Here is a 25389-nt window from a genome sequence, read left to right as displayed (position 1 = left end):
TTTCAGCATTGTACCAATCACAGGCCACCCGATAACACAAGCCAAACTATTACCCTTGAGATACACAGCATGTAACACAGGCCCTGTTTCCTGGTGAGTTGAACCCATTCTCTAATCTTAAAGGTTAGAGGAGTTAACAGATCAAACTGATTATTATAGACAGGATTAAGAAAAGTTTACCGGTATTACTAAGGTTACATGATGTCAAGTAAACCAGGATCTATGAATGCCTCTCACTCTCTCAACCCTTCACATCTCTCTCTCTCTGCTCAGTTCTCCTCCGAACTCTCTCGTGTTCCTTCAAAGCGTTGGAACCTTAGTCTCGTCCATCGCCACCCAGACTCTCGTCCAAGATGCTCTACCCCATCCACCATACTCTCTCCCCTTCCCATTCCCCCTCCTTATTCCCCACACTTTCTCCTTCCCTGTCCCAGACACTCTCCTCTCACCATGCCCCACATACACACTCCACATGAGCCTCCTCCTACTCCATCAACAACTTGCATTTATATAGTGCCTTAAAAAGTGAAAAGTCCCAAAATGCTTCACAGGAGTGTAATCAAACAAAATTTGACACTGAGCCACATAAGGGAGATATTGAGACTAATAACCAGATACATGGTCAAAGAGGGAGGTGTTATGGAACATGAGAAGTTTAGGAAGGGACTCAGAGCTTAGGGCATTATAATCCTTCAATTCCTTTCACTGTCATGTGTTTGCCCAGCTTTCCCTTAAGTGTATCTATACTATTCACCTCAACCACTCCCTGTGCTAGTGAGTTCGACACTCTCACCACTCTCTAGGTGAAGACGTTTCTCCTGAATGCCCAATTGGATTCATCAGTGACTATCTTATACTGATGGTCCCTAGTTTTGGACTTCTCCACAAGTGGAGACATCTTCTCCATGTCAACCTTAAGAAAACCTACCAACATCTTAAAGACCTCTATCATGTCAACCCTCAGTTTTTTCTTCCAACCTCTCCATTCTGTCATCACCCTTGTAAATCTTTGTTGCATTTTTTGCAGTTTGAAGACCAGTACTGTGTATGGTATTCCAAGTGCGGTTCTATACAAGTTTAACATGACTTGTCTGCTTTTGAATTCTATCCCTCTAGAAATGAATTCCAGTGCTTGGTTTGCTCATGTAGTGATTTTGTGTACCTGTAATCCCAGATCCCTCTGCTCCTCTGACCCACTGAAACTTCCAAAGAATCCTTATTCTTCCTACCAAAATACACCATCGCCTTCTTCTCCACATTAAAATTCATTTGCCAAATGCAAATTACTACAAATTACATTCTGCAAGTTATTAATACCAATCTTGTATTTTGTTGGTCCTTCTACCTAGGCAATAGTTTTGACATTGTACTCCTGATTTCAATTTTATTCTATGCCTGTGACCAGTAGTCCCTGTGGAACAACACATCAAGTTCCATCCAATTATCCCGTCTTGTACCGAAATTCTTCTTTCCTGGGACTTCAAGCTGTGGATCTCTTCATTCTGCTCAGTTCACCCTCCATCCTTGGATTTAATTTTAACAGAGTGAGGAGGCAGGAGAGGAGGAAAGTACATAGGGTGGGTAATGGGAGCTTTGAAACTTTAGAGGACAAAAAGTCAATGATCATCATGAAGAGAGACGCAAGAAGTTTGACCAGATGAGCTGGGATGCTGGTGATGGGATTCAAAACATCATCTTACTCATCCTCTCATCCCAATGAGGGAAAAGGAAATTCTCCCCCATTGTTACCTCACCCCTCGTATTCACATAGACTGAATAAATCCACGCACCACATGCTCCCGGAAGAATCCCTCTCACCGAATGCACTGTACGATCCGTCCTCTCGTTTGTACGTCAGCTGACGTTGATATCCTGCATTGGAGAAAATTCAGAGAAGGGTCTGTCCTGGGCTGATTTTTCATTCTTCTCCAATTTTCACATGTAACAAAAAAGAACAACCAAACAGCACCACAGAGGATATTTACTGGAACGGTTCCGAGGATGAGGGGTTTCGGTTTTGTGGAGAGACTAGAGAAGTTGGGACTGTTCTCTTTAGAATAGAGAAGGTTAAAGGAGAGATTTAATAGAGGTGTTGAAAATTATAAGGGGGCGGTTTTTAATGGAGTAAGGAGAAACTGTTTCCAGTGGCAGGAGGGTCAATAACCAGAGGAATACAGATTTAAGAAAATTGGCAGAAGAATCAGAGGGGGAGATGAGAAGAAAGTATTTAACGCAGCGACTTGCTGTGATCTGGAATGCACTGCCTGACAGAATGGTGGAAACAGATCCAATAGTAACTTTCAAAAGGGAATTGGTAAACACTTGAAAAATTTGCAGGACTACACAGAAACAACCCGGGGTGGGACTAATCAGAAACCCCTCCAAAGAGCTGGCACAGGCATGATGGGCTGAATGGCCTCCTTCCATGAAAGCATGACTGGCTTCACTGAACTAAACTGTCTTTCACATTTTTACAGTGACTTTTCAGTTGTAGGGTCAGGTTTGAATCCAGGAAAAGGATAGATTTTGGCTGGACAATAGGTGAGGCAATCGATTCAACACCGTCCTTCCAGCCACCGGAGCAGAGGTTGAAAATGAGTCTAAATCTCACAGTCGCTTGAAAATTTTAATTCAATTTTTAAAAACTCGGAATTAAAAAGCTGGTCTCAGTAAAAGTGACCATGAAGCTGTCGGATCATCTTAAAAACCCATCTAGTTCCTTTTAGGAAAGGAAATCTGCCCTCCTGACTCGGTCTAAGCTTATGCGTGACTCCATTCCCACACCAATGCAGTTGATGCTTAACTGCCCTCTGAAGTGGTCAGAGACATAATTGTATCAGACCTGCTAGAGAGATGACTGCAGAGTTGTCAAGGGAAAATATGGATAGATATTAAATATCAGTAACAAAAGAATGAATAATTAAATTATCCCACACAGGCAGGGTGTGTTCTTGGAAGGAATAGCTTAGGTTCCTTCCTAATCCATTCTCCAACAAAGCAGGGAGTGAAATGAGACTGGCATGTAAACATCTGTACCGTGCATTGAGGTACTCGGGAAAGGGAGGATTGTTCCCTCCCTCATAGGAGAAGAGGTATTGACTGGCTGTACCCTCTGGGGGTCAGGAGGCTTCATGCTGCAACCCCCCCTGCCCTCCCACAGGTCATCGGGTTATGAACTTTTCCTAGAACGTGCCACCCCAGTGTCTCACCTTGCAGTAGGTAATCTGTGGCCTCACTTTCCACCTCAGTGAACAGTTGTTTCGTCTTCTGCAAGTATTTCAGCACAAAGACATTCGGTGCAAAATGGATCATGTTCTGTTCCCCACAACCAAATGGGAGGCGCAGGAGGTTGTCCAGATTATTGAGAGTTGGGCCCATCACATCCCCTAAGAATGAAGCAAGAGGCATCAGAATCATCAGTGTGAAAGAGGTCACCAGACAGAGACACGCTCTCACACTCACACATATGTACCTGCACACAGATACACACATATGTTCCCATGGGCGTCAGAGGATAAATGATTAGAAGCAGGGTTCCAGTCAGATTTCTCCCCCTCCCTAGATGAGGTCATTCGCAGTTTCTTCACTGCCTCCCGGACTCAGAATGTGAATGATGGATCAGCCTCTGAGCTGTGGGTTAGTGTGCCTCAATACCACACTGACCCATCAGACATGTTGATGCAGTGAGCTCCATCAACCTTCCAAACCACAGGGTCAGCATGCCTTCGTCTACTTTCATTTTGGAAGTGTTGATGGGAAGTCATCGCCACACACCATGATGTTTAAAGAGGTTTGGACATGGGGCAGAGCCCCCAATTCCTGCAAACCAGCAGGTTCCAGAATCCACCTCTGATCTCCACTGGGAGAACAGTCAGCTTTGGCCTCCCTAAGCAGGGTAGCAGGATGTTAGCCAGGACTCCAGCTCTTTATCACTGCTTGGTTACCCCCTGCTGGACAGCGTATGTTTGGACACAGGGTGAGCCAGGGTTGGCATCTCCGGTTACTGATTATCTGCCTTCAATCCCTCTACAGTCTCAAAAGGGAACTATCGTACAAAGAACTAGAAAACCGATGCGGCCATCCAACTGAACATTAGCAAGAGTCAGCACCTTCAGGAGAGCAGGGGACCCGTGCCCCAGTGAGAGTCAGCACCTTCAGGCGAGGAGGGGACCTGTACACCACTGAGAGTCAGCACCTTCAGGAGAGCAGGGGACCCTTACCCCAGTGAGAGTCAGCACCTTCAGGCGAGGAGGGGACCTGTACCCCAGTGAGAGTCAGCACCTTCAGGAGAGCATGGGACCCTTACTCCAGTGAGAGTCAGCACCTTCAGGCGAGGAGGGGACCTGTACGCCAGTGAGAGTCAGCACCTTCAGGAGAGGAGGGGACCTGTACGCCAGTGAGAGTCAGCACCTTCAGGAGAGGAGGGGATCTGTACGCCAGTGAGAGTCAGCACCTTCAGGAAAGCAGGGGACCCGTACCCCAGTGAGAGTCAGCACCTTCAGGAAAGCAGGTGACCCGTATCCCAGTGAGAGTCAGCACCTTCAGGAGAGGAGGGGGACCTGTACCCCAGTGAGAGTCAGCACCTTCAGGCGAGGAGGGGACCTGTACACCACTGAGAGTCAGCACCTTCAGGAGAGCAGGGGACCCTTACCCCAGTGAGAGTCAGCACCTTCAGGCGAGGAGGGGACCTGTACCCCAGTGAGAGTCAGCACCTTCAGGAGAGCATGGGACCCTTACTCCAGTGAGAGTCAGCACCTTCAGGCGAGGAGGGGACCTGTACGCCAGTGAGAGTCAGCACCTTCAGGAGAGGAGGGGACCTGTACGCCAGTGAGAGTCAGCACCTTCAGGAGAGGAGGGGATCTGTACGCCAGTGAGAGTCAGCACCTTCAGGAAAGCAGGGGACCCGTACCCCAGTGAGAGTCAGCACCTTCAGGAAAGCAGGTGACCCGTATCCCAGTGAGAGTCAGCACCTTCAGGAGAGGAGGGGGACCTGTACCCCAGTGAGAGTCAGCACCTTCAGGAGGGCAGGGGACCCGTACCCCAGTGAGAGTCAGCACCTTCAGGAAATCAGGGGACCCGTACCCCAGTGAGAGTCAGCACCTTTAGGAGAGGAGAGGGACCTGTACCCCAGTGAGAGTCAGTACCTTCAGGAGAGGAGGGGACCCGTACCCCAGTGAGAGTCAGCACCTTCAGGAGAGGAGGGGACCTTTAACCCAATATATTTCAGAGTGGCTTGTATGATACAAGATGATTAACAGTAGAAAAAAAGAGGCTGCAAAAAAGTGAGTGATTCAATGGGCCGAATGGCCTCCTTAGATGCTGTAAGCGACTCCAATGAGTGAGAACAGCAACTCAACGGGATGAAGGGCAACATGCCAGACTGCTAGGTACTCACTGGCTGGTATTTAAATGAGTCATTCCAATGCAAAGAGTTGTCCTCGACTGAGTGTTGCAGACTGACACATTCCAAGGTCCATGACTATGTGCTGAGGGATGCATTAAAGCGGCAGCAGCCACCGCAGAGGCACAATGGGGAAAGGTCACTGAATAAGGACCACCTATCATAGCACACCAAGGGGTTGGATGTGTAATTGCAGTTGTACAGAGGCACCTCAGTGTCACCTGCTGTATGGATTGCATTCTCAGTAAGGTCCAATTTGAACTGTTTTAAATAAAATTTTACAAATTATGTATGAATAAAGTATATTTTTTGGAAAAAAAACTTGAAACAAAAGCCCCCTCCTGGTTTTCTCTACACTATCACCAACCCCCCACCATTCCATAGGTGCTGACCAGTGTTGGGACCTGCTTTAATGAGTACCAGGGACTTCGGATACCTTAAAGAGATAGTTTGTAGTAACACATCCCACCCAGTCCTCTCTCCCACAAACATTCCCAAGATGAATTATTTATCTTCCTTCAGTAAATGTCAGCTGTCTTTTTGACCTGTATTAATTCCTATTTGTCCAGTGCCCAAAGGTCAAGGTCAGTGCAGCCAGTGTTGTGATTCCCACACCCTGTGCATGTACCTATCATGGAGGCGGAGGCTCTCTCAGATCCCGGGACTACGTTATGAGGCACTCCAAGAGTGAAGGCTTCATTGTGGTTTTCATCTGATTCCTCCTTTCTCCAGATTTTGAACTCGCCCATCGAGCCCCAGCCAGTTGAGAAGCCGATGTAACTGATCTCCGGGAATCTGGCTATCGCCCATTCCACAATCAAAGACTCATTGGATGGCATCGTACCATGTCCAACCTGGGAATGACACATCAGAAACAGTGAAGCCTTCAGAAAGGCCATACCAGGTTGCACCATGACCTTTAAACACATCAAAACACCAGGGGGCAAGAAATTCAACCTGTTGACAAATTTTAACATGAGTACAATGCAGAAAATGCTCCAAATTTGTAAACAGGTGGAGTTTCAGCATTAAGGAAGCTTACAGGCAGGTGAAAGGTCAACATGCAAGGTCAACAAGGTAAAGTCCCCCTCTATGCATTACCTTGGAAACGATCTCTCACCTGGACGATGCCCGTCTTCCAGCGAATCCAGAAGTTTCGGAACTCATCCCAGGACAGGATGCGAGGTGTGTTTGCACTGACCACTGGCTCTCCCATCTTGCTCACTGCAATCCATGTCCTCGTGTTCTGCCGTCCTCCAATCACAATCTCAACCATTTCAGCTGTGTCATGAGGTCCCGTTGATAAGGCAAAGTGGGCATCATTGTGCGCCTTTACTGCCACATCAAAGTGCACCATTCTGGCTGGCTTCTGAATGTACTGGTACTCATACTTGTTGGGAGTGGAAATGTGAATCTTTTCTGAGAAGACAAACAGAAAATTGTGGCCAATTCTGGGCACCACACTTTAGGGAGAATGTCAAGGTCTTGGAGAGGGTTCAGAGAAGTTTACTTGAATGATACCAGGGATGAGAGACTTTAGTTAATGTGGAGAAACTGGGAAAGCTGGGATTGTTTGATCTTAGCGCACAGAAGGTTAAGGGGAGATTAACAGATCAGGAAGGGTTTGGTTAGGGTTAATAAGGAGAATTGTTTCCAGTGTCAGGAGAGTCAGTAATATGGGGCACACAGATTTAAAGGTGATTGACAAAACCCGAGGAGAGGTGACAATTTTTAAAATTTAACAAATTAAAATGACCTGGAACGTGCTGTCGGAAAGGACAGTGGAGGTAGATTCAATAATAACTTTCAAAAGAAAATTGGATAAATGCTTGAAAAAGGAGAAATTTGCAAATTTATGGGGAAAAAACATGAAAGAACGAATTGAATAGCGTTTTCAAGGAGCCAGCACAGGCACAATGGGCTGAATGGCCTCCTTCTGAGCAGAGAGATTCTATATACTGAAAATAAGTATTGAATCCTAGAGTGCCCACCCTTAGCTAAGCTGATAAATGGACCATCCAGTTTGATCCTGACTTTTACAGAGCAGGAAATTTCTTCGGTCCCTCAGATGATGCTGAAAATTTCTTGGGCCAAAAGGAGAAATCAGCTCAAATTCCTGCTCCCACTCACTGTCGCACTCCCACCATACAGGGAAATGTGGGCTTAAGTGTACTGGAGAACAATATGTTTGAGCTCTTCTGCATCAGGGAGGGGAAAGTTACCTGGACACTTTGTTCCAGGACGCTGTCACACCCCTTAGGCGAGGTATTTCAGATTTGGTCTGTGGTCAAGGGCAGGAGAGTGACTGTAAGAGAAGCAGGTAAGGGGATCGAGAAGATAGAAGTGGAGGAGCCTCAGCCCTTGTAATGTTCTTGCAGTTTGTGTGGACAAGAACAGGAACAGCAGAAAGGATAAGCAAACTGACCACAGCACCATGGTGCAGGGGATCGTTCAAGTGGGGGCAGTAAAAAGGAATGTCGTTGTAGTAGGGGACACTATAGTTGGGGAACGGATGCTGTTCTCTATGGCCAAGAGTGAGAGTCCGAAGATGGTGTTGCCTACCCGGTGGAAGGTTTAAGGGCATATCCTGAAAGCTAGAGACTAACTTGGAGTAGGAGGGGAAGAATCCAGTTGTCATGGTCCATATGGGTACAGTTTTGGTCACATTACTTAAGGAGGGATATAACTGCATTGGTAACAAAAATAAAAGGATTGTCTTATAAGGAAAGATCGAGCAGGTTGGGACAATGCTTATTGGAGTTTAGAAGAATGAGGGGTGATCTTATTGAAGCATATAAGTTTCTGAGGGAGCTTAACAGGGTAGTTACTGAGAGGATGTTTGAGTGGATGTTTCCTCTCATGAAGGAATCTAGAACTAGGGGACACAGTTAAAAATAAGGGGCGTCCCATTTAAGACAGAGATGAAGAGGAATTTCTTCTCTCAAGAGGGCCACTGGGTCTGTGGAATTCTCTTCCCCAGAAAGCAGTGGAGGCTGGGTCGTTGACCCAAGTTGAGTTAGACAGATTTTTGAATGACAAGGGGGTCAATGATTATGGGGGACAGGCAGGAAAGTGGAGTTAAGGCTCGATAGTCTGCTCCTGTTCCTACTTATGATCTTCAGTGTTGCCCCCCTGCACCCCCCAACACCCAGAAAGTCAAACATCCTACCAACCCCGACTGGCTGTTTGGGACATCCCACTGCAAAATACTGATACAATTGCCGGGACCCTGAACTCAAGGCAATCATCAAGGTTATCATGGCAGAATTGTGATTCAACAACTTGGATTTATAAATCTAGGGGTAATAAGAGTGACAGAATGTGGAATTTATTACCATAGGGAGTGGCTGAGGTAGAATAGATACATTTGAGGAGAAGTTGGATAAACACACAAAGGAGAATGGAATAGAAGGAGAGGGTGATAGGGTGAGATGAAGAGGATTGTAAAGGAAACTTGTGTGGAGCATAAACGCCAACTTGGACCTATTGGGCCGAATGGCCTGTTTCTAGGCCGTAAATTCGATATACGTAACATCTTTAATAGAGAAAAGCATCCCGGGGATTTATGGAATCACAGAGTGAGTGGTTTAAAGTTTGATTGAAAGAGGTGAGGTTTCATTGCAATGGCCAAGGAGTTTAGAGAAGGAATTTCAGATAGACAAATAGAGCTGCTGCATCCCAGCACGATTCCATCCACAGGTTCTAGGCAGCCCCATTTGAAAATGTAATCTAGGATCACATATGAAAAATGCAAACTTGGATCTGCAGGACTCTCTCTTTATTCTTGAGATGTAGGCATCACTGCCAAGGTCAACATTTGTTGCCCTTCCCTAATTGCCCTTGAACTGAATAGCTTGCTAGGCTATTGCAGAGGGCAGTTAAGAGTCGACCACATTGCTGTGGGTCTGGAGTGACATGTAGGCCAGACCAGGTAAGGATGGCAGATTTCCTTCCCTAAAGGTCTTAGTGAACCAGATGAGTTTTTAATAACAAACAATGATAGTTTCATGGTCACCATTACTGAGACCAGATTTGAACCCATGTTCCCACAGCAATCGCCTGGGCCTCTGGATAACTAGTCTGGTGAGATTATCACCACGCAACCGTCTCCCTCTTGACTCCAATCAAGCCAAGCTCTAGTCCTCACCTAAGGCACACGCTTCCCAGCAGACAGTGATGAGGAGCAGGAACCATGGCTGGTTTATTTTCCTGCCCTAGCCCAGGGACACTGCATTGCTCCTCCCTGATACTTTGGCAAACGCAACACAGGTCAGAGAGGAAACCCAAGAGCACCTGGCCACCACTTTTCCCTCAACCAACACAAAAACAGGTTAACTGGTCACTTAGCTCATACGCTGTGTGTGTGATCTTGCTGCATGCAAATTGGCTGCTGTGTTTTTCCCACATTACAACAGCAACATATACTTCAAATTCATTGGCTGAGCAGTGCTTTGAAATGTCCCATGCCCATGAAAAGTGCTACAGAAATGCAAAGCTTGCTTTCTGGTCTCCATGGCTCAATGACCATCTACAGTTAGCAACTCAAATGAGTTGGGGAAAATGTAATTAACACAAACAGGGAGAATACTCAAAATAATCATTTGAAACAGCAATAGAAAACAATGATGATGTATATGTGGAGCAGTGATGGTGAGGGCATGATTCCAATTTATTGGTGTGGTCACTGGCTACAAGCAGTATTACATTCCATCCCAACCCTCACCACTTTACTTCATCTGGTCATTGATTTCACTGAGATTTTTACATACCATTGGGACAGAAGAATATGCTGTAGGTGTACTCCCTGGGCAATCCTTCAGGCTGTGGAACACAGAGAGAGAGAGAGAGAGAGAGAGAGAGATGCGGAGAGCGTAAGACAGGATACAAGAACGGTCATTGCATGAAGTCACATAGATTCTTATGACACCACCAATTAACTCTTCACATTACTGGCAAAAACAAAGTCAGTCATTTCCTGATGGTTTTACAGAAATGGCCCCAGAAACGCAAGATAAAAGCGAAATACAGCAGATGCTGGAAATCTGAAACAAGTGCAGAAAATGCTGGAAAATCTCAGCAGGTCTAACAGCATCTGTGGAGAGAGAAACAGAGTTAACGTTTTGAGTTCTGAAGAAGGGTCATACACTCACGAGACATTGACTCTGTTTCTCTCTCCACAGATGCTGTTAGACCTGCTGAGATTTTCCAGCATTTTCTGTTTCTGTTGCCAGGAACATCCTCAGCAACAGTAAATTCCTTCGGACCTTAGAATTTGCCTTTTTACAACAATTGGGTCCTATTGTGTAAGGGACCAAGCATTTTACACACAACTGCACCTTAGCAGCAGAGTACTACACTGTAGATGGGATGATTTAACTGTTCTGCATTTGTGAAAACAGTGCATCTGCCAGCATTGCCACACATGATCATTAGCACAGCACAAAACATGTCAGCTCCCTCACCTCCACCAGCACAAGTCTCTTCACATAGTCCGTGCCTGCTGGCGTCCTCCTATCCGTGTAGTTGTCATCCAGGTACTTGCTGTTCTTCAGAGCCTGTAGCCCTCCCTCACAGCAGCTGCTCTCACTGTAAGCAAACGCTTTGGCTGTGAAAATGAAGTAACAGCCCTGTAAACATGTTCCGACACTCATTACACAATTGGCAGCAGACACCACACAATTACAGCACAGATACAGGCCTTTCTGTGCCAGTGTTTATGCTCCACACAAGCCTCTTCTCACCCTATCCACATCTCCTTCTATTCCTTTCTTCATCATCTTTTATCAAGCTTCCCCCCTTCAATACACCTCTGCTTTTCACCTCAACCACTCCCTGTGATTGTGAGTTTCCCATTCTCACTATATTCTGGGTTAAGAGGTTTCTCCAGAATTCCCCATTGGATTTATTAATGCCTATCTTGACAGCCCCTAGTTTTGAACACTTCCAGAAGTGGAAACGTCTTCTCTACACGTACCTTAACCAAACCCTTCACAATATAAAAACCTCATTCAGGTCATCCTTTGGCCTTCTCTTTTCTAGAGGACAATACATCAGTCTTTCCTGGTTGTTATAGCCTCTCACTTCTGGTATCATCCTTGTGATTATCTCCAGTGCCTCAATGTGTTTTTTTTTAATAATATCGAGACTAGGCTATTCATGTGCAACTATTGCTTAACCAAAGTTTGATGGGACAGTTAGACAATTCCATAGGACTTTGTAAAGGCTCCCAACTAACACAACTCTCCTTTCCATATTGAAAGTAAGCCAGGTGTCCTATTTTCATTTATTCTTTTGCAGGACCTCCAGACGGTCAAACTTCTTCATTAGTTTCCTTGGTTGAAACTTCCTCTTACACGCCACAGAATTTTACAATTTGAGATTGTCATTGTGACTCACTGAATCTTCCCTGTTCCTCTTTCTAATCCTGCTGCATGCACTTTGGCTCCCAACCTGAGCTTGTCAAATAAAACCAGAGGGAGGCTCACTATCCAGTGTCAGGAGTATTCCTCCATAGCCTTGCCCCTCCCTGTCTCTGTAACAACCTCCAGTTCCACAACCCTCCGAGATCTCTGCGCTCCAACATTTCTGCCGCTTGTGAATCCCCACTTCATTCACCCCTCCATTAGCAGCTATGCCTACAGCTGCCTCAGTATTAAGCTCTGGAATTCACTCCCTAAACCTCTCCAACTCTTCCTCTTCCTTTAAGACGCACCTTAAAACCTACGTGTGATCAAGCTTTTGGTCATCTGTCCTAGAATTGCCTTGGGGCATTTTACTGTGTTAAAGGCACTAAATAAATGCAAGTTGTTGTACCTGGCTGTACCCTTCTTGGACATGAGATTTATACCCAGGAAGGATGGTACAGGCTCTCTCACCCTTGCACAAGGAGTCAACCACTTCAGTGTGTTGTTCACCTCTGCAATGACTCTGAGGGTGGCCGAGCTGTGGGATGGGTATCTGGCTCCTCAATTCCTGGGGGGAAGGAGCAGAGAGGGGGATATGAGGCAATAGGCAAGAGGGACAGAGAACCAAAGGAAAATGAGCCATCAACCTGTATCTTCAATTCAGATCAGCATCAGACTGGAAGCTTGTAGGACAGCAGTCCTAGCACCCAATCTAGGGTTGGAACTATGGGAATCTTGGCATTGGCTCTGGGGCTGGTGGGGTGAAAGATCCCCCTATTACCATTCTGATGGTGGTGCTGCTGGCTCTAATTTTAAAGTTCTGCTCCTTTATTGTGTGCTCCCCCACTAGAGGAAATAGTCAATTTCTTTAAAAATGGCACAGAAGGAGGTCATTCGGCCCATCGAGTTTATGTCAAGTAATCTAGTTGGTCCCACTCCTGTTCTATCCCTGTTGCCCTGAAAGCTTATCTTCTTCAAGTGCCCATCCAATTTGCTATCGAAATCATTGATAGTCTCTGCTTCCACCACCCTCATAGGCAAGAGTTCCAGGTCATCATCACCTGCTGTGTGAAAATGCTCCCCACTACATTCATCCTTCGTCTCTTGCCCAAAACCCCAAATCTTCCCCAGGGCTCATACCATCAGCGAATGGACAAAGTTTTTCCGTGTTTATTCTATTCAAAGCTGTCATAATCCTGTATGCTTCCATTAAATCCCCCCCGCCACCCCCACAATCTGCTCTGTCCCAAGGAGAACAACCCCAGCCTCTCTAACTTAACAGTATGACACTGAGCCACAGAAAGAGGCATTAGATCAGCTGACCCAAAAGCTTGGTCCAAAGGTAGGTTTTAAAGGGTGAAAGGTAGAGAGGTGGAGAGATGCAGGGAGGGAATTCCAGATTGTGGGGCCTTGGCAACTGAAGGCATGGCCACCAATAGTGGGGCAATTATCATTGGGAATGCATAAGAAGCCAGAATTAGAGGAGCGCAAATATCTCGGCGGATTGTGGGCTGTAGGGATGACAGAGATAGGGAGAAGTGAGGCCATGGAGGGATATGAAAATAAGGATGAGAATTTTAAAATCAAGATGTTGCTTGACTGGGAGTGTTGTGAAGCTATCATTTTTTATAACATTATTGTGGTTTATTGTAAAGTAGGTTTATGAGTGTGAGTGTGTATGGTTCTGTGTGATTTTATGGAATTGGAGTCAAAAAGACTGCAAGGTTGAAACTACCAAAAGAATTTAGGCGTAAAAGGTATTTGAAATGCTAATCAGTAAACATGGGTGAGGGCAGCATGTACGGTGTGAGTGAAATTTGCATTTTTAGATAAGTGAATGGGTTGTTTAAGTTTCAAAGGGATAATAGGATGTTCACAACTAACAAGATAAGCAAAGCCAAGCAGTGTGTTTATTTTTCCAAAAGGTACTGACCGTATTGGCAACATGAAAGGCTTTAAAATATGGGAAAAGTAAATTTCCAAAAACATACAGAACAATGGAATTTACAGATTCAAGAGAAAGAAACATATATAAAGAGGGATGGAACTATGTAGGGGTGTGGCGGTGTAAAATCCTGAAAGGTACACTGTGTGACAGACTTGGAGGATGCCTCTAGCCACTTTTGCAGAAGTCTACTATCCAGTAACTAAAGTTGTGTTAAAAAGCCTTTGGGATTCCATTGTCAAGTGGGTGCTGTGGTGAACTTGCTGGCTTGCATATTTAAATTTAAAATCTATTTTGGGACTATTGCCTTAAAAGGGATGTGTAGTTGGGAGTCAGCATAATTAGGGATTTTGGGATTTGGGAATTTGTTAATTTTAACTGTAATTTTAAGTGTGTGCTTGAAATCTTTTGTTAATAAACGTTTTAATTTAGTTTTTAGAATCTCTAAAGGTGTTAGTGGACTCGTTACTTCTGAATTCAGAAATTCACAAATTATAAAACCGTTGTGATAGCACGGCCAAGTTTCCCTTGAGGATTTTGTCCACCTGACACACATCACCTGCCATATCATAACAGGAGCCAATGAAGGTCAGCAAACAGAGGGGACCCAGAGGAAAGGAACTTGCCGAGAGTTAAGACAGGGGCAGCAAAGTTTTGAATGACCTCAAGTTTATGGAGGGTAGGATGTGGGAGATCAGCCATGAGTGCACTGGGATAGTAAAGTTTTGTATCTGGCTTTTGTACTCCATGCCCCCACTTAAAGCCTAGGGGCCACACACTCCACCCAATCACTCCCTCAACCTATCCCATCACCCCAAATGACCTGTGCAGACATACCCTAGGTCCCCCTGCTCCTGTGGCCCCCCAAAACAATCCACTGCACGCCCCTCCACACCAAACACCACCCGCCACCCACTCCACCAACCCATCCCCACCCACCCAAAGCCCAACACCACCACCCTCAAGTTCCGCACCATCCCCATACCCTGAAATGTTTCTCTCTATTTACGCTAGCAAATCCTTTCACGCCCTAATCTTCTATATTCGGGGGAATATAAACTTGGTCAATGTAAGCTGTCCTTGTAAATAACCCTTTAGTTTCAGTAATATTCTATGCTGCGTCCAAGGCCAATATATCTTTTCTGAGGTGCAGTGATCAGAGTTTAACACAGTTACTCCAGATGGGATCTGATCAGCCATAACAAAATCTTCATACTTTTGTATTTCAATGGCTCTGATCTAAAGACCCATACTCAAGTAGCCTTTTGATTTCTATTCATACCTGTCCACTAGCCTTTAGCAATCTGTGTACAAGGAGACCCATATCCCTTTCTGCTCCCTAGTCTTTGGTCTGTTACCATTCCGAACATTTTATAAGTTATCTCCATTGGATCCAAAGTGGAGGGCCTCACAACTCCTTACAGTTTGCCCACAAGCTCAGTCTGTTTGTGTCTCTGTACAACCTCCTGTTCCCATCTTCACAACTTACTGTGCACTCTAACTTAGTGTCATCCTCAACATGGATATCTTTATTCCTTCATCCAAGTCATTGAAAAATATGGAGAAAAGCTGAGACCTTAGCCCATGTTCCTGGGGAACACCATCTAGCAAACTGAGGATGTTCCTTTTGTCTCCACTCTCCGTCTCCTACCTCCCAGCCAATTATGGACCCTTGTCATGAGATTGCCTTGAAGTCTGTGCATATTCATTTTGTCTAATGGTCTCTTGTGTGGAACCTCATCAAGCGTCATCTGGAAATCCACTAGACAAGATCCATAGACAATCACCAGGGCTCCTGCAACACCACTCACCAAACCCACGACCTCTACCACCTATTTATTTGAATAGAAACAAGGTGCAGGGGTACGGGGAAAAGGCAGGACAATGGCACTAGGTCATAATGCTCATTTAGAGAGCCGGTGCAGACGCAAAAGGCCGAATGGCCTCCTTCAGTGCCATTAAGATTCTATGATTCTAGAAGGATAAGGGCAGCAGATAGATGGAAACACCACCAACTGGAAGTTCCCCTCCAAGTCACTCACTATCCTGACTTGGAAATATATCGCCGTTCCTTCACTGTCGCTGGGTCAAAATCTTGGAACTCCCTTTCGAACAGCACTGTGGGTGTATCTACACCACATGGGACTGCAGCTGTTCAAGAAGACAACTCACCACCATCTTCTCAAGGGCAATTAGGGATGTGCAATAAATGCTGGCCCAGCCAGCAACGCAAACACCCCATGAAAGAATTAAAAACAAAACTCCCCTATCCGCCATGTTAATGATCTCCTCATAGCCAAACACCCCAGGATGCCATGAGATTTTAATTACAAATAGGGAGAGTGGTGACTCCCTCTCCCCCAGACCCCACCCACCACAACTACCCAACCTCCTGCCACCAACACAGTCAAATTCAGCCTCCAGAGCCCCCTTCATAGAGTAGGCAATAATTAGTTTACAGCACATCTCTGGGGATTGAAGCTATTTCCCTGGTGGATCCTATGGCGAGCCCCTCACCCATCATGCAGGAGCACATTATGCCTCTTCCCACCAGGGGGAGGTATTGCCCTGAAAAGGTGTAGCAACATCTTTCTAAGCCGAGTTTGGGAAGCCCCTATGTAGGAAGTACCCTTGCACCCCACTTCCCATCAGACACATCTGGATCTAGAATCCACTGCAATTCCCAGGTGGCAACAGGTGTTCATCAGAAAAACTGAGCAAATTTTCACGATTGTTGAGAGGCCTGCCTGGAGTTCGTTTCCAAGGTGCTGCAGACTCCCCTTTGCCCAGCTCTATCCCATTTATCCAGGTCATCATTTGCAAGAATTTGCAGTTATCCCCTCACCTGTGATGTTGGCAGGGCCAAGTTCACTGAAGGACAGGACGATGGAAGTTGGCTTTGTTTCCTCAGAACTGACGCACATCTTTCGAGTCAGGTGTCGCTTCCCCTGGTGACCAATGAATTTGATTCCTTTTGGAACTGTGATTTTAACATGAACCTGGAACAAGTTGCAGGGCGAGATCAGCAATCATTGCAACCACAGACAGGAGTGTCCATGGCAAATGCACAACTCACTGCAATCTCCACTCATTGGAGCAGAAGGAGGCTATTCTGCCCCTCAAGCCTGTTCTATCATTACAATGGATCATGGCTGATTGATTCCTTGACTTTATCTACCCAGCTTTGCCCCTACTCCCTCAACACCCTCATCCAATTAAAATATATCTGTCTCCATTTTGACAGCTCCAATTGACCCCTGGCATCAACAGCTTTTGGGGGAGGAAGCTCCAGATTTCCACCCCGCTTTGTGTGAGGAAGTGCTTCCTGACAACAGCCCTGAACAACCTGGACTTCTTCCCCACCACCCCCCCCACCACACCAGAAGAAATAGTTTCTCTCTATCAGTCCTATCAAATCCTTTAACCATCTTAAACACATCAATCAGATCACCCCTTAAATCTTCTAAACTCTAGGGAATACAAGCCTAGTCTATGCAAACTCTCAAACTTTAGCCCTTTCAGCCCTGGTATCATTCTGGTGAATCTGCACTGCACCCCCTTCAAGGCCAATATCTCTTTCCAGACGTGCAGCGCCCAGAAAGGGTCTGCCCCAATAAAGCACATCTTCCTCAGTCTTGTATCCCAGCCCCTGCAATGAATGCAGGAATAAAACTGTCTCCTACCCTCCAGTCACTCCCCCCCACACCCACTACCCCCAGTTTCTCCGACACGGAATCCCCTGGGGGTCCATGGCTTCCCAAGTGTCACTCCGACTCCATCTCTACCCCTCATACACCACTGATTCCCCATGTACCTCAGCACAACTCGGGAGGTAGTTGTATACAATCAGTGGAATCTTAGTTTGTTCCCCACGGATCACATGATATGGCAGAGTGAAATCCACAAAGAAGGGTTTGAATGTACGGAGCTCAGTGGATTTAGCGAGTCCGAGGCCACTGTCCTGCGATAGACTGACTGCCTCGGTCACCCAGGTGGTGATGGAGTCTGGGACCTCTACATGTAAACGGGCTTCTCCTGTGGAATCACTGTTGATGGAAGTGAAAAAAAAGGGATATGTGGTTAGTAACCAACCTCAATCCCCATCATCTATTCAGTAACAGGATCTACAAACTGCCTCTCAACGATTCCCATTGCGCAGTAAAGACTTGCACGTCTGTTGCACCTGTCACAACCTATAGCTAACGAAGTATTTTTGAAGTGTGGTCATTGATTTAATGTAGAAAAATAAACCTTCAGTGACAGACAGAGCACATTAGCTAACGTAAAGGCAGAGGCTCAACAATGCGTTACACAGGAAAGGCTATGTGCACTGAACAGTGTGTTACACAGGGAGAGCAGAGTGTATGGGACAGTTCTTTACACGGGGATAACTGTGTGCACGGAACAGTGCGTTACGCGGGGGGTGGGCCGTGTGCACGGAACAGTGCGTTACGCGGGGGGTGGGCCGTGTGCACGGAACAGTGCGTTACGCGGGGGGTGGGCCGTGTGCACGGAACAGTGCGTTACGCGGGGGGTGGGCCGTGTGCACGGAACAGTGCGTTACGCGGGGGGTGGGCCGTGTGCACGGAACAGTGCGTTACGCGGGGGGTGGGCCGTGTGCACGGAACAGTGCGTTACGCGGGGGGTGGGCCGTGTGCACGGAACAGTGCGTTACGCGGGGGGTGGGCCGTGTGCACGGAACAGTGCGTTACGCGGGGGGTGGGCCGTGTGCACGGAACAGTGCGTTACGCGGGGGGTGGGCCGTGTGCACGGAACAGTGCGTTACGCGGGGGGTGGGCCGTGTGCACGGAACAGTGCGTTACGCGGGGGGTGGGCCGTGTGCACGGAACAGTGCGTTACGCGGGGGGTGGGCCGTGTGCACGGAACAGTGCGTTACGCGGGGGGTGGGCCGTGTGCACGGAACAGTGCGTTACGCGGGGGGTGGGCCGTGTGCACGGAACAGTGCGTTACGCGGGGGGTGGGCCGTGTGCACGGAACAGTGCGTTACGCGGGGGGTGGGCCGTGTGCACGGAACAGTGCGTTACGCGGGGGGGTGGGCCGTGTGCACGGAACAGTGCGTTACGCGGGGGGTGGGCCGTGTGCACGGAACAGTGCGTTACGCGGGGGGTGGGCCGTGTGCACGGAACAGTGCGTTACGCGGGGGGTGGGCCGTGTGCACGGAACAGTGCGTTACGCGGGGGGTGGGCCGTGTGCACGGAACAGTGCGTTACGCGGGGGGTGGGCCGTGTGCACGGAACAGTGCGTTACGCGGGGGGTGGGCCGTGTGCACGGAACAGTGCGTTACGCGGGGGGTGGGCCGTGTGCACGGAACAGTGCGTTACGCGGGGGGTGGGCCGTGTGCACGGAACAGTGCGTTACGCGGGGGGTGGGCCGTGTGCACGGAACAGTGCGTTACGCGGGGGGTGGGCCGTGTGCACGGAACAGTGCGTTACGCGGGGGGTGGGCCGTGTGCACGGAACAGTGCGTTACGCGGGGGGTGGGCCGTGTGCACGGAACAGTGCGTTACGCGGGGGGTGGGCCGTGTGCACGGAACAGTGCGTTACGCGGGGGGTGGGCCGTGTGCACGGAACAGTGCGTTACGCGGGGGGTGGGCCGTGTGCACGGAACAGTGCGTTACGCGGGGGGTGGGCCGTGTGCACGGAACAGTGCGTTACGCGGGGGGTGGGCCGTGTGCACGGAACAGTGCGTTACGCGGGGGGGTGGGCCGTGTGCACGGAACAGTGCGTTACGCGGGGGGTGGGCCGTGTGCACGGAACAGTGCGTTACGCGGGGGGTGGGCCGTGTGCACGGAACAGTGCGTTACGCGGGGGGTGGGCCGTGTGCACGGAACAGTGCGTTACGCGGGGGGTGGGCCGTGTGCACGGAACAGTGCGTTACGCGGGGGGTGGGCCGTGTGCACGGAACAGTGCGTTACGCGGGGGGTGGGCCGTGTGCACGGAACAGTGCGTTACGCGGGGGGTGGGCCGTGTGCACGGAACAGTGCGTTACGCGGGGGGTGGGCCGTGTGCACGGAACAGTGCGTTACGCGGGGGGGTGGGCCGTGTGCACGGAACAGTGCGTTACGCGGGGGGTGGGCCGTGTGCACGGAACAGTGCGTTACGCGGGGGGTGGGCCGTGTGCACGGAACAGTGCGTTACGCGGGGGGTGGGCCGTGTGCACGGAACAGTGCGTTACGCGGGGGGTGGGCCGTGTGCACGGAACAGTGCGTTACGCGGGGGGTGGGCCGTGTGCACGGAACAGTGCGTTACGCGGGGGGTGGGCCGTGTGCACGGAACAGTGCGTTACGCGGGGGGTGGGCCGTGTGCACGGAACAGTGCGTTACGCGGGGGGTGGGCCGTGTGCACGGAACAGTGCGTTACGCGGGGGGTGGGCCGTGTGCACGGAACAGTGCGTTACGCGGGGGGTGGGCCGTGTGCACGGAACAGTGCGTTACGCGGGGGGTGGGCCGTGTGCACGGAACAGTGCGTTACGCGGGGGGTGGGCCGTGTGCACGGAACAGTGCGTTACGCGGGGGGGTGGGCCGTGTGCACGGAACAGTGCGTTACGCGGGGGGTGGGCCGTGTGCACGGAACAGTGCGTTACGCGGGGGGTGGGCCGTGTGCACGGAACAGTGCGTTACGCGGGGGGTGGGCCGAGTGCACGGAACAGTGCGTTACGCGGGGGGTGGGCCGTGTGCACGGAACAGTGCGTTACGCGGGGGGTGGGCCGAGTGCACGGAACAGTGCGTTACGCGGGGGGTGGGCCGAGTGCACGGAACAGTGCGTTACGCGGGGGGTGGGCCGAGTGCACGGAACAGTGCGTTACGCGGGGGGTGGGCCGTGTGCACGGAACAGTGCGTTACGCGGGGGGTGGGCCGTGTGCACGGAACAGTGCGTTACGCGGGGGGTGGGCCGTGTGCACGGAACAGTGCGTTACGCGGGGGGTGGGCCGTGTGCACGGAACAGTGCGTTACGCGGGGGGTGGGCCGTGTGCACGGAACAGTGCGTTACGCGGGGGGTGGGCCGTGTGCACGGAACAGTGCGTTACGCGGGGGGTGGGCCGTGTGCACGGAACAGTGCGTTACGCGGGGGGTGGGCCGTGTGCACGGAACAGTGCGTTACGCGGGGGGTGGGCCGTGTGCACGGAACAGTGCGTTACGCGGGGGGTGGGCCGTGTGCACGGAACAGTGCGTTACGCGGGGAGGGCCGTGTGCACGGAACAGTGCGTTACGCGGGGTGGGCCGTGTGCACGGAACAGTGCGTTACGCGGGGGTGGGCCGTGTGCACGGAACAGTGCGTTACGCGGGGGTGGGCCGTGTGCACGGAACAGTGCGTTACGCGGGGCAGGCCGTGTGCACTGAACAGTGCGTTACGCGGGGCAGGCCGTGTGCACTGAACAGTGCGTTACGCGGGGCAGGCCGTGTGCACTGAACAGTGCGTTACGCGGGGCAGGCCGTGTGCACTGAACAGTGCGTTACGCGGGGGTGGGCCGTGTGCACTGAACAGTGCGTTACGCGGGGCAGGCCGTGTGCACTGAACAGTGCGTTACGCGGGGCAGGCCGTGTGCACTGAACAGTGCGTTACGCGGGGGTGGGCCGTGTGCACTGAACAGTGCGTTACGCGGGGAAGGCCGTGTGCACTGAACAGTGCGTTACACAGGGAAGGCCGTGTGCACTGAACAGTGCGTTACACAGGGAAGGCCGTGTGCACTGAACAGTGTGTTACACAGGGAAGGCCGTGTGCACTGAACAGTGTGTTACACAGGGAAGGCTGTGTGCACTGAACAGTGTGTTACCTGGGGTGGGCTGTGTGCACTAAACAGTGTGTTACACGGGCAAGGCTGTGTGCACTGAAAAGTGTGTTACGCGGGGAAGGCTGTGTGCACTGAACAGTGTGTTACGCAGGGTGGGCCGTGTGCACTGAACAGTGTGTTACACAGGGAAGGCCGTGTGCACTGAACAGTGTGTTACACAGGGAAGGCCGTGTGCACTGAACAGTGTGTTACACAGGGAAGGCTGTGTGCACTGAACAGTGTGCTACTCACAAAGTTAATATGCAGGTTCATAAAATGCTTCCAAGGTACTTTCTTAGAACAGCACATTCTGGAGCCAACAAGGGAGCAGGCTATACTAGACCTGGTATTGTGCAATGAGATGGGATTAATTAATGACCTCATAGTGCAGGCACCCCTAGGTAGCAGCGACCACAATATGATTGAATTTTACATTCAGTTTGAGACAGAGAGGGGAGTGGATCCAAGACTATGTTTTTAAACTTAAATAGGACAATTATGAGGGCATGAAAACAGAGCTGGCTAAAGTGAATTGGCAAATTAGGTTAAGGAATAGGTCAATAGAGATGCAGTGGCAAACATTTAAGGGGATATTTCAGAATACACAGAATAGATACATTCCAACGAGTAAGAAAAAGTCCAAGGGATGACTCACCATTTGTGGTTAACTAGGAAGCTTAAAGATAGTATCAGACTTAAAGAAGATAGGTGGAAGGCCAGAAGACTGGGCAGAATACAAGGAACAACAAAGGATAACTAAAAGATTAATAAGGAGGGAAAAATTAGAGTACAAGAGAAAGCTAACCAGAAATATAAAAACAGATAGTAAGAGTTTCTATAAATATTTAAAAAGGGAGGAGTTAACAAAGTGAGCTTTGGTTCTATATAAAGGGAGTCTGAAGAATTGATAATGGAAAACAAGGAAAAGGCAGATGAATTGAACAGGCTGCACCAGTCTTCACTACAGAGGACACAAGTAACATCCCAGAAGCAGCTATAAAGCAGGAAGTGAAAGGGAGAGAGGAGCTCAGGAAAATTACAATCACCAGAGTAGCAGTACTGAGTAAATTCTTGGAGTTGAGGGCTGACAAGTGGCTGGGTTGTGGTGGACGTCATCCTAGAGTCTTAAAAGAAGTGTCTAGTGAGATAGTTGACGCATTGGTTTTAACTTTTCAAAACTCCCTAGATTCGGGGAAGGTCCCACTAGATTGGAAGATAGCAAATGTAACTCCTTTATTCAGAAAGGGAGGGAGACAGAAAGCAGGAAACAACAAGCCTGTTCGCCTAACATCTGTCATAGGGAAAATGTTAGAAGCTATTATTAAAGAAGCTATAGCAGGGCAGTTGGATAAGTTCAAGGTCATCAGGCAAAAACAACATGGTTTTGCGCAAAGGAAATCATGTTTAGCCAACTGATTGGAGTTCTTTGAGGAAGTAACGCGTGCTGTGGATAAAGGGGAACCAGTGGATGTTCTGTACTTAGATTTCCAGAAGGCATTTGATAAAGTGCCACATCAAAGATTATTATGGAAAATAAACGTTCATGGTTTAGGGGGTAACATATTGGCGTGGATAGAAGATTGACCGGCTAACAGGAAGCAGAGAGTAGGAATAAATGGGCCTTTTTCAGGTTGGCAAGATGTAATGAGAGGTGTGCCACAGGGATCAGTGCTGGGACCTCAACTGCTTACAATTTATATAAATGATTTGGATGGAGGGATGGATGGGATGGTTGTTAAGTTTGCTGATGACACAAAGATAGGTAGGAAAGTAAGTTATGAAGAGCACATAAGGTGGCTACAAAAAGATATAGATAGGTTAAGTGAGTTTATTGTGAGGGGAATCGAATACAAAAGTAGGGAGGTTATGCTTCAGTTATACAGAGCGCTAGAGAGACCACATCAGGAGTACCATGTACAGTATTGGTCACCCTATTTAAGAAAAGATGTAAATGCGTTGGAAGCATTTCAGAGGTTTACCCGACTAATACCTGGAATGGGTGGGTTGTCTTATGAGAAAAGTTTGGACAGACTAGGCTTGTATCCGCTGGAGTTTAGAAGAGTAAAAGACGATTTAATTGAAACCTTTAAGATCCTGAGGGGTCTTGACAGGGTGGATATGGAGAGGATGTTTCCTCTTGTGTGAGAATCTAGAACTAGGGGGTCACTGTTTAAGAAAAAAAGGTTACCCATTTAAAACAGAAATGAGGCAAAACTCTCTCTCTCAGAGGATCATGAGTCTTTGGAACTCTGCTCCTGAAAAGGCAGTGGAAGCAGTCTTCGAATATTTTTAAGGCAGAGGTGGATAGATTCTTGGTAAGAAAGGGGATGATAGGTTATTGCAGATTTGAGGTTACTATCAGATCAGCCATGATCTTATTAAATGGCAGAACTGGCTCAAGGGGCCGAATGGCCTACTCCTGCTCCCTGTTCATATATTTGTTTGTAGGTACAGCAAGCAAATAAGGAGGCAAATTATATGTCAGCCTTTATTTCAAGGGGTTTAGAGAACAAGAGTAAGACAGTCTTGCTGCAAATGTACAAAGCTTTGATGAGACCACGTCTGGAGGAGTGTTGAAGGAAAGATATACTTACTCTAGATGTAGTGCATTGAAGGTTCATTAGACTGATCCCTGGGACGAGGGGTTTATCCTATGAGGAGAGAGTGGGTAGAATGGGCCAATATTCTCCAGTTTAGCAGAATGAGAGATGATCTCATTAAAACATTTAAAAATTCGGAGATGTTTTGACAGAGTTGATGCTGAGAGGCTCTTTCCCCTGGCTGCAGAGCCCAGGACAATCTCAGGATAACAGGGCAGGAGAAGCAACCATTTCAGACTGTGATAAGGAGAAATTCCTTCATTCATAAGAATGTGAATCTTTGGAATTGTCTGCCCTAGAGAACAGTTGTTGAGTGCATTGAAGGTTGGGATCGATTAAGAATTTTGGACTGTCAGGCTTGTGGGCCCATATGACCTACTCCTGCCCCCTTTTGTTCTGTTTTACACAGGGACCACTGGCAACATCTCCTCTAGTCTTTCCATTTGGTGCAGCCTGTTCATTTGAATATGTGGTACCTTTAAATTATTTTGTGTGGCCATACACATTGGTATCTTAAGGGATTGGCCTACACAGGAACATAGGACTTAGGAGTGGGAGTAGGCCATTTGGCCCTTCAAGCCTGCTCCATCATTCAATAAGATCATGGCTGATCTGGTTGCAGTCTCAGTTCCACTTTCCTGTCTGCTCCCCATAACCCTTGACTCCCTAGTCTATCAAAAATCCGTCTAATTGTGCCTTGAATATATTCAATGACCCAGCATCCACTGCTCTCTGGGGAAGAAAATTCCACAGACTAACAACTCTCTGAGCAAAAAATTTTCTCATCATCTTAGTCTTAAAAGAGATACCCTTATTTTTAAACTGTGTCCCCAAGTCCTAGTCTCTCCCACAAGAGGAAACATCCGCTCGGTATCCACCCTATCAAATTCCCCGCAGGATCTTATTTGTTTCAATAAGATCACCTCTCATTCTTCTAAGCTCCAATGGGTAAAGGCCCAGCTTGCTCAACCTTTCCCTCATAAGACAACCCCTTTCATCCCAGGTATCAGCTGAGTGAACCTTCTCTGACTGCTTCTAACGCATTTATATTCTTTCTTAAATAAGGAGACCAAAACTGTACACAGTACTCCAGATGTGGTCTTGCCAAGGCCCTGTACAGCTGCAGGTACCTTCGGGAACACTCTGGGTTGCTGCGTGGCTTCTGCATGCAGTTTACAGGGAACGCTGGGTGCTGGTTGTCATGGTACCTGGTTATGGCTCAGACTGCTGCCCATGACGTCCCATGTC

At 48.5% G+C, this 25389-nt stretch overlaps 1 protein-coding gene across 1 annotated transcript in view; it reads right to left on the bottom strand.

The window, feature by feature from the left end:
- cpamd8 (C3 and PZP like alpha-2-macroglobulin domain containing 8) overlaps nucleotides 1-25389 on the bottom strand; it is a 92201-nt gene that overhangs the window by 29768 nt on the left and 37044 nt on the right. The window contains exons 20-27 of the mRNA XM_041205535.1: nucleotides 17565-17796; nucleotides 16596-16749; nucleotides 10864-11006; nucleotides 10171-10222; nucleotides 6522-6820; nucleotides 6030-6255; nucleotides 3210-3386; nucleotides 1791-1872 (exon numbers count right to left, since the gene is read on the bottom strand). Of these exons, the coding sequence (XP_041061469.1) occupies nucleotides 1791-1872; nucleotides 3210-3386; nucleotides 6030-6255; nucleotides 6522-6820; nucleotides 10171-10222; nucleotides 10864-11006; nucleotides 16596-16749; nucleotides 17565-17796 (1365 nt within the window). The remainder of the gene's footprint in view (nucleotides 1-1790; nucleotides 1873-3209; nucleotides 3387-6029; nucleotides 6256-6521; nucleotides 6821-10170; nucleotides 10223-10863; nucleotides 11007-16595; nucleotides 16750-17564; nucleotides 17797-25389) is intronic.

This window comes from Carcharodon carcharias, chromosome 14 (assembly GCF_017639515.1).
Source record: "Carcharodon carcharias isolate sCarCar2 chromosome 14, sCarCar2.pri, whole genome shotgun sequence".
NCBI classification, from domain to species: Eukaryota; Metazoa; Chordata; class Chondrichthyes; order Lamniformes; family Lamnidae; genus Carcharodon; species Carcharodon carcharias.
The sequence above is the reverse complement of the archived record's forward strand: the minus strand, read 5'-3'. Positions and strand labels throughout refer to the sequence as shown.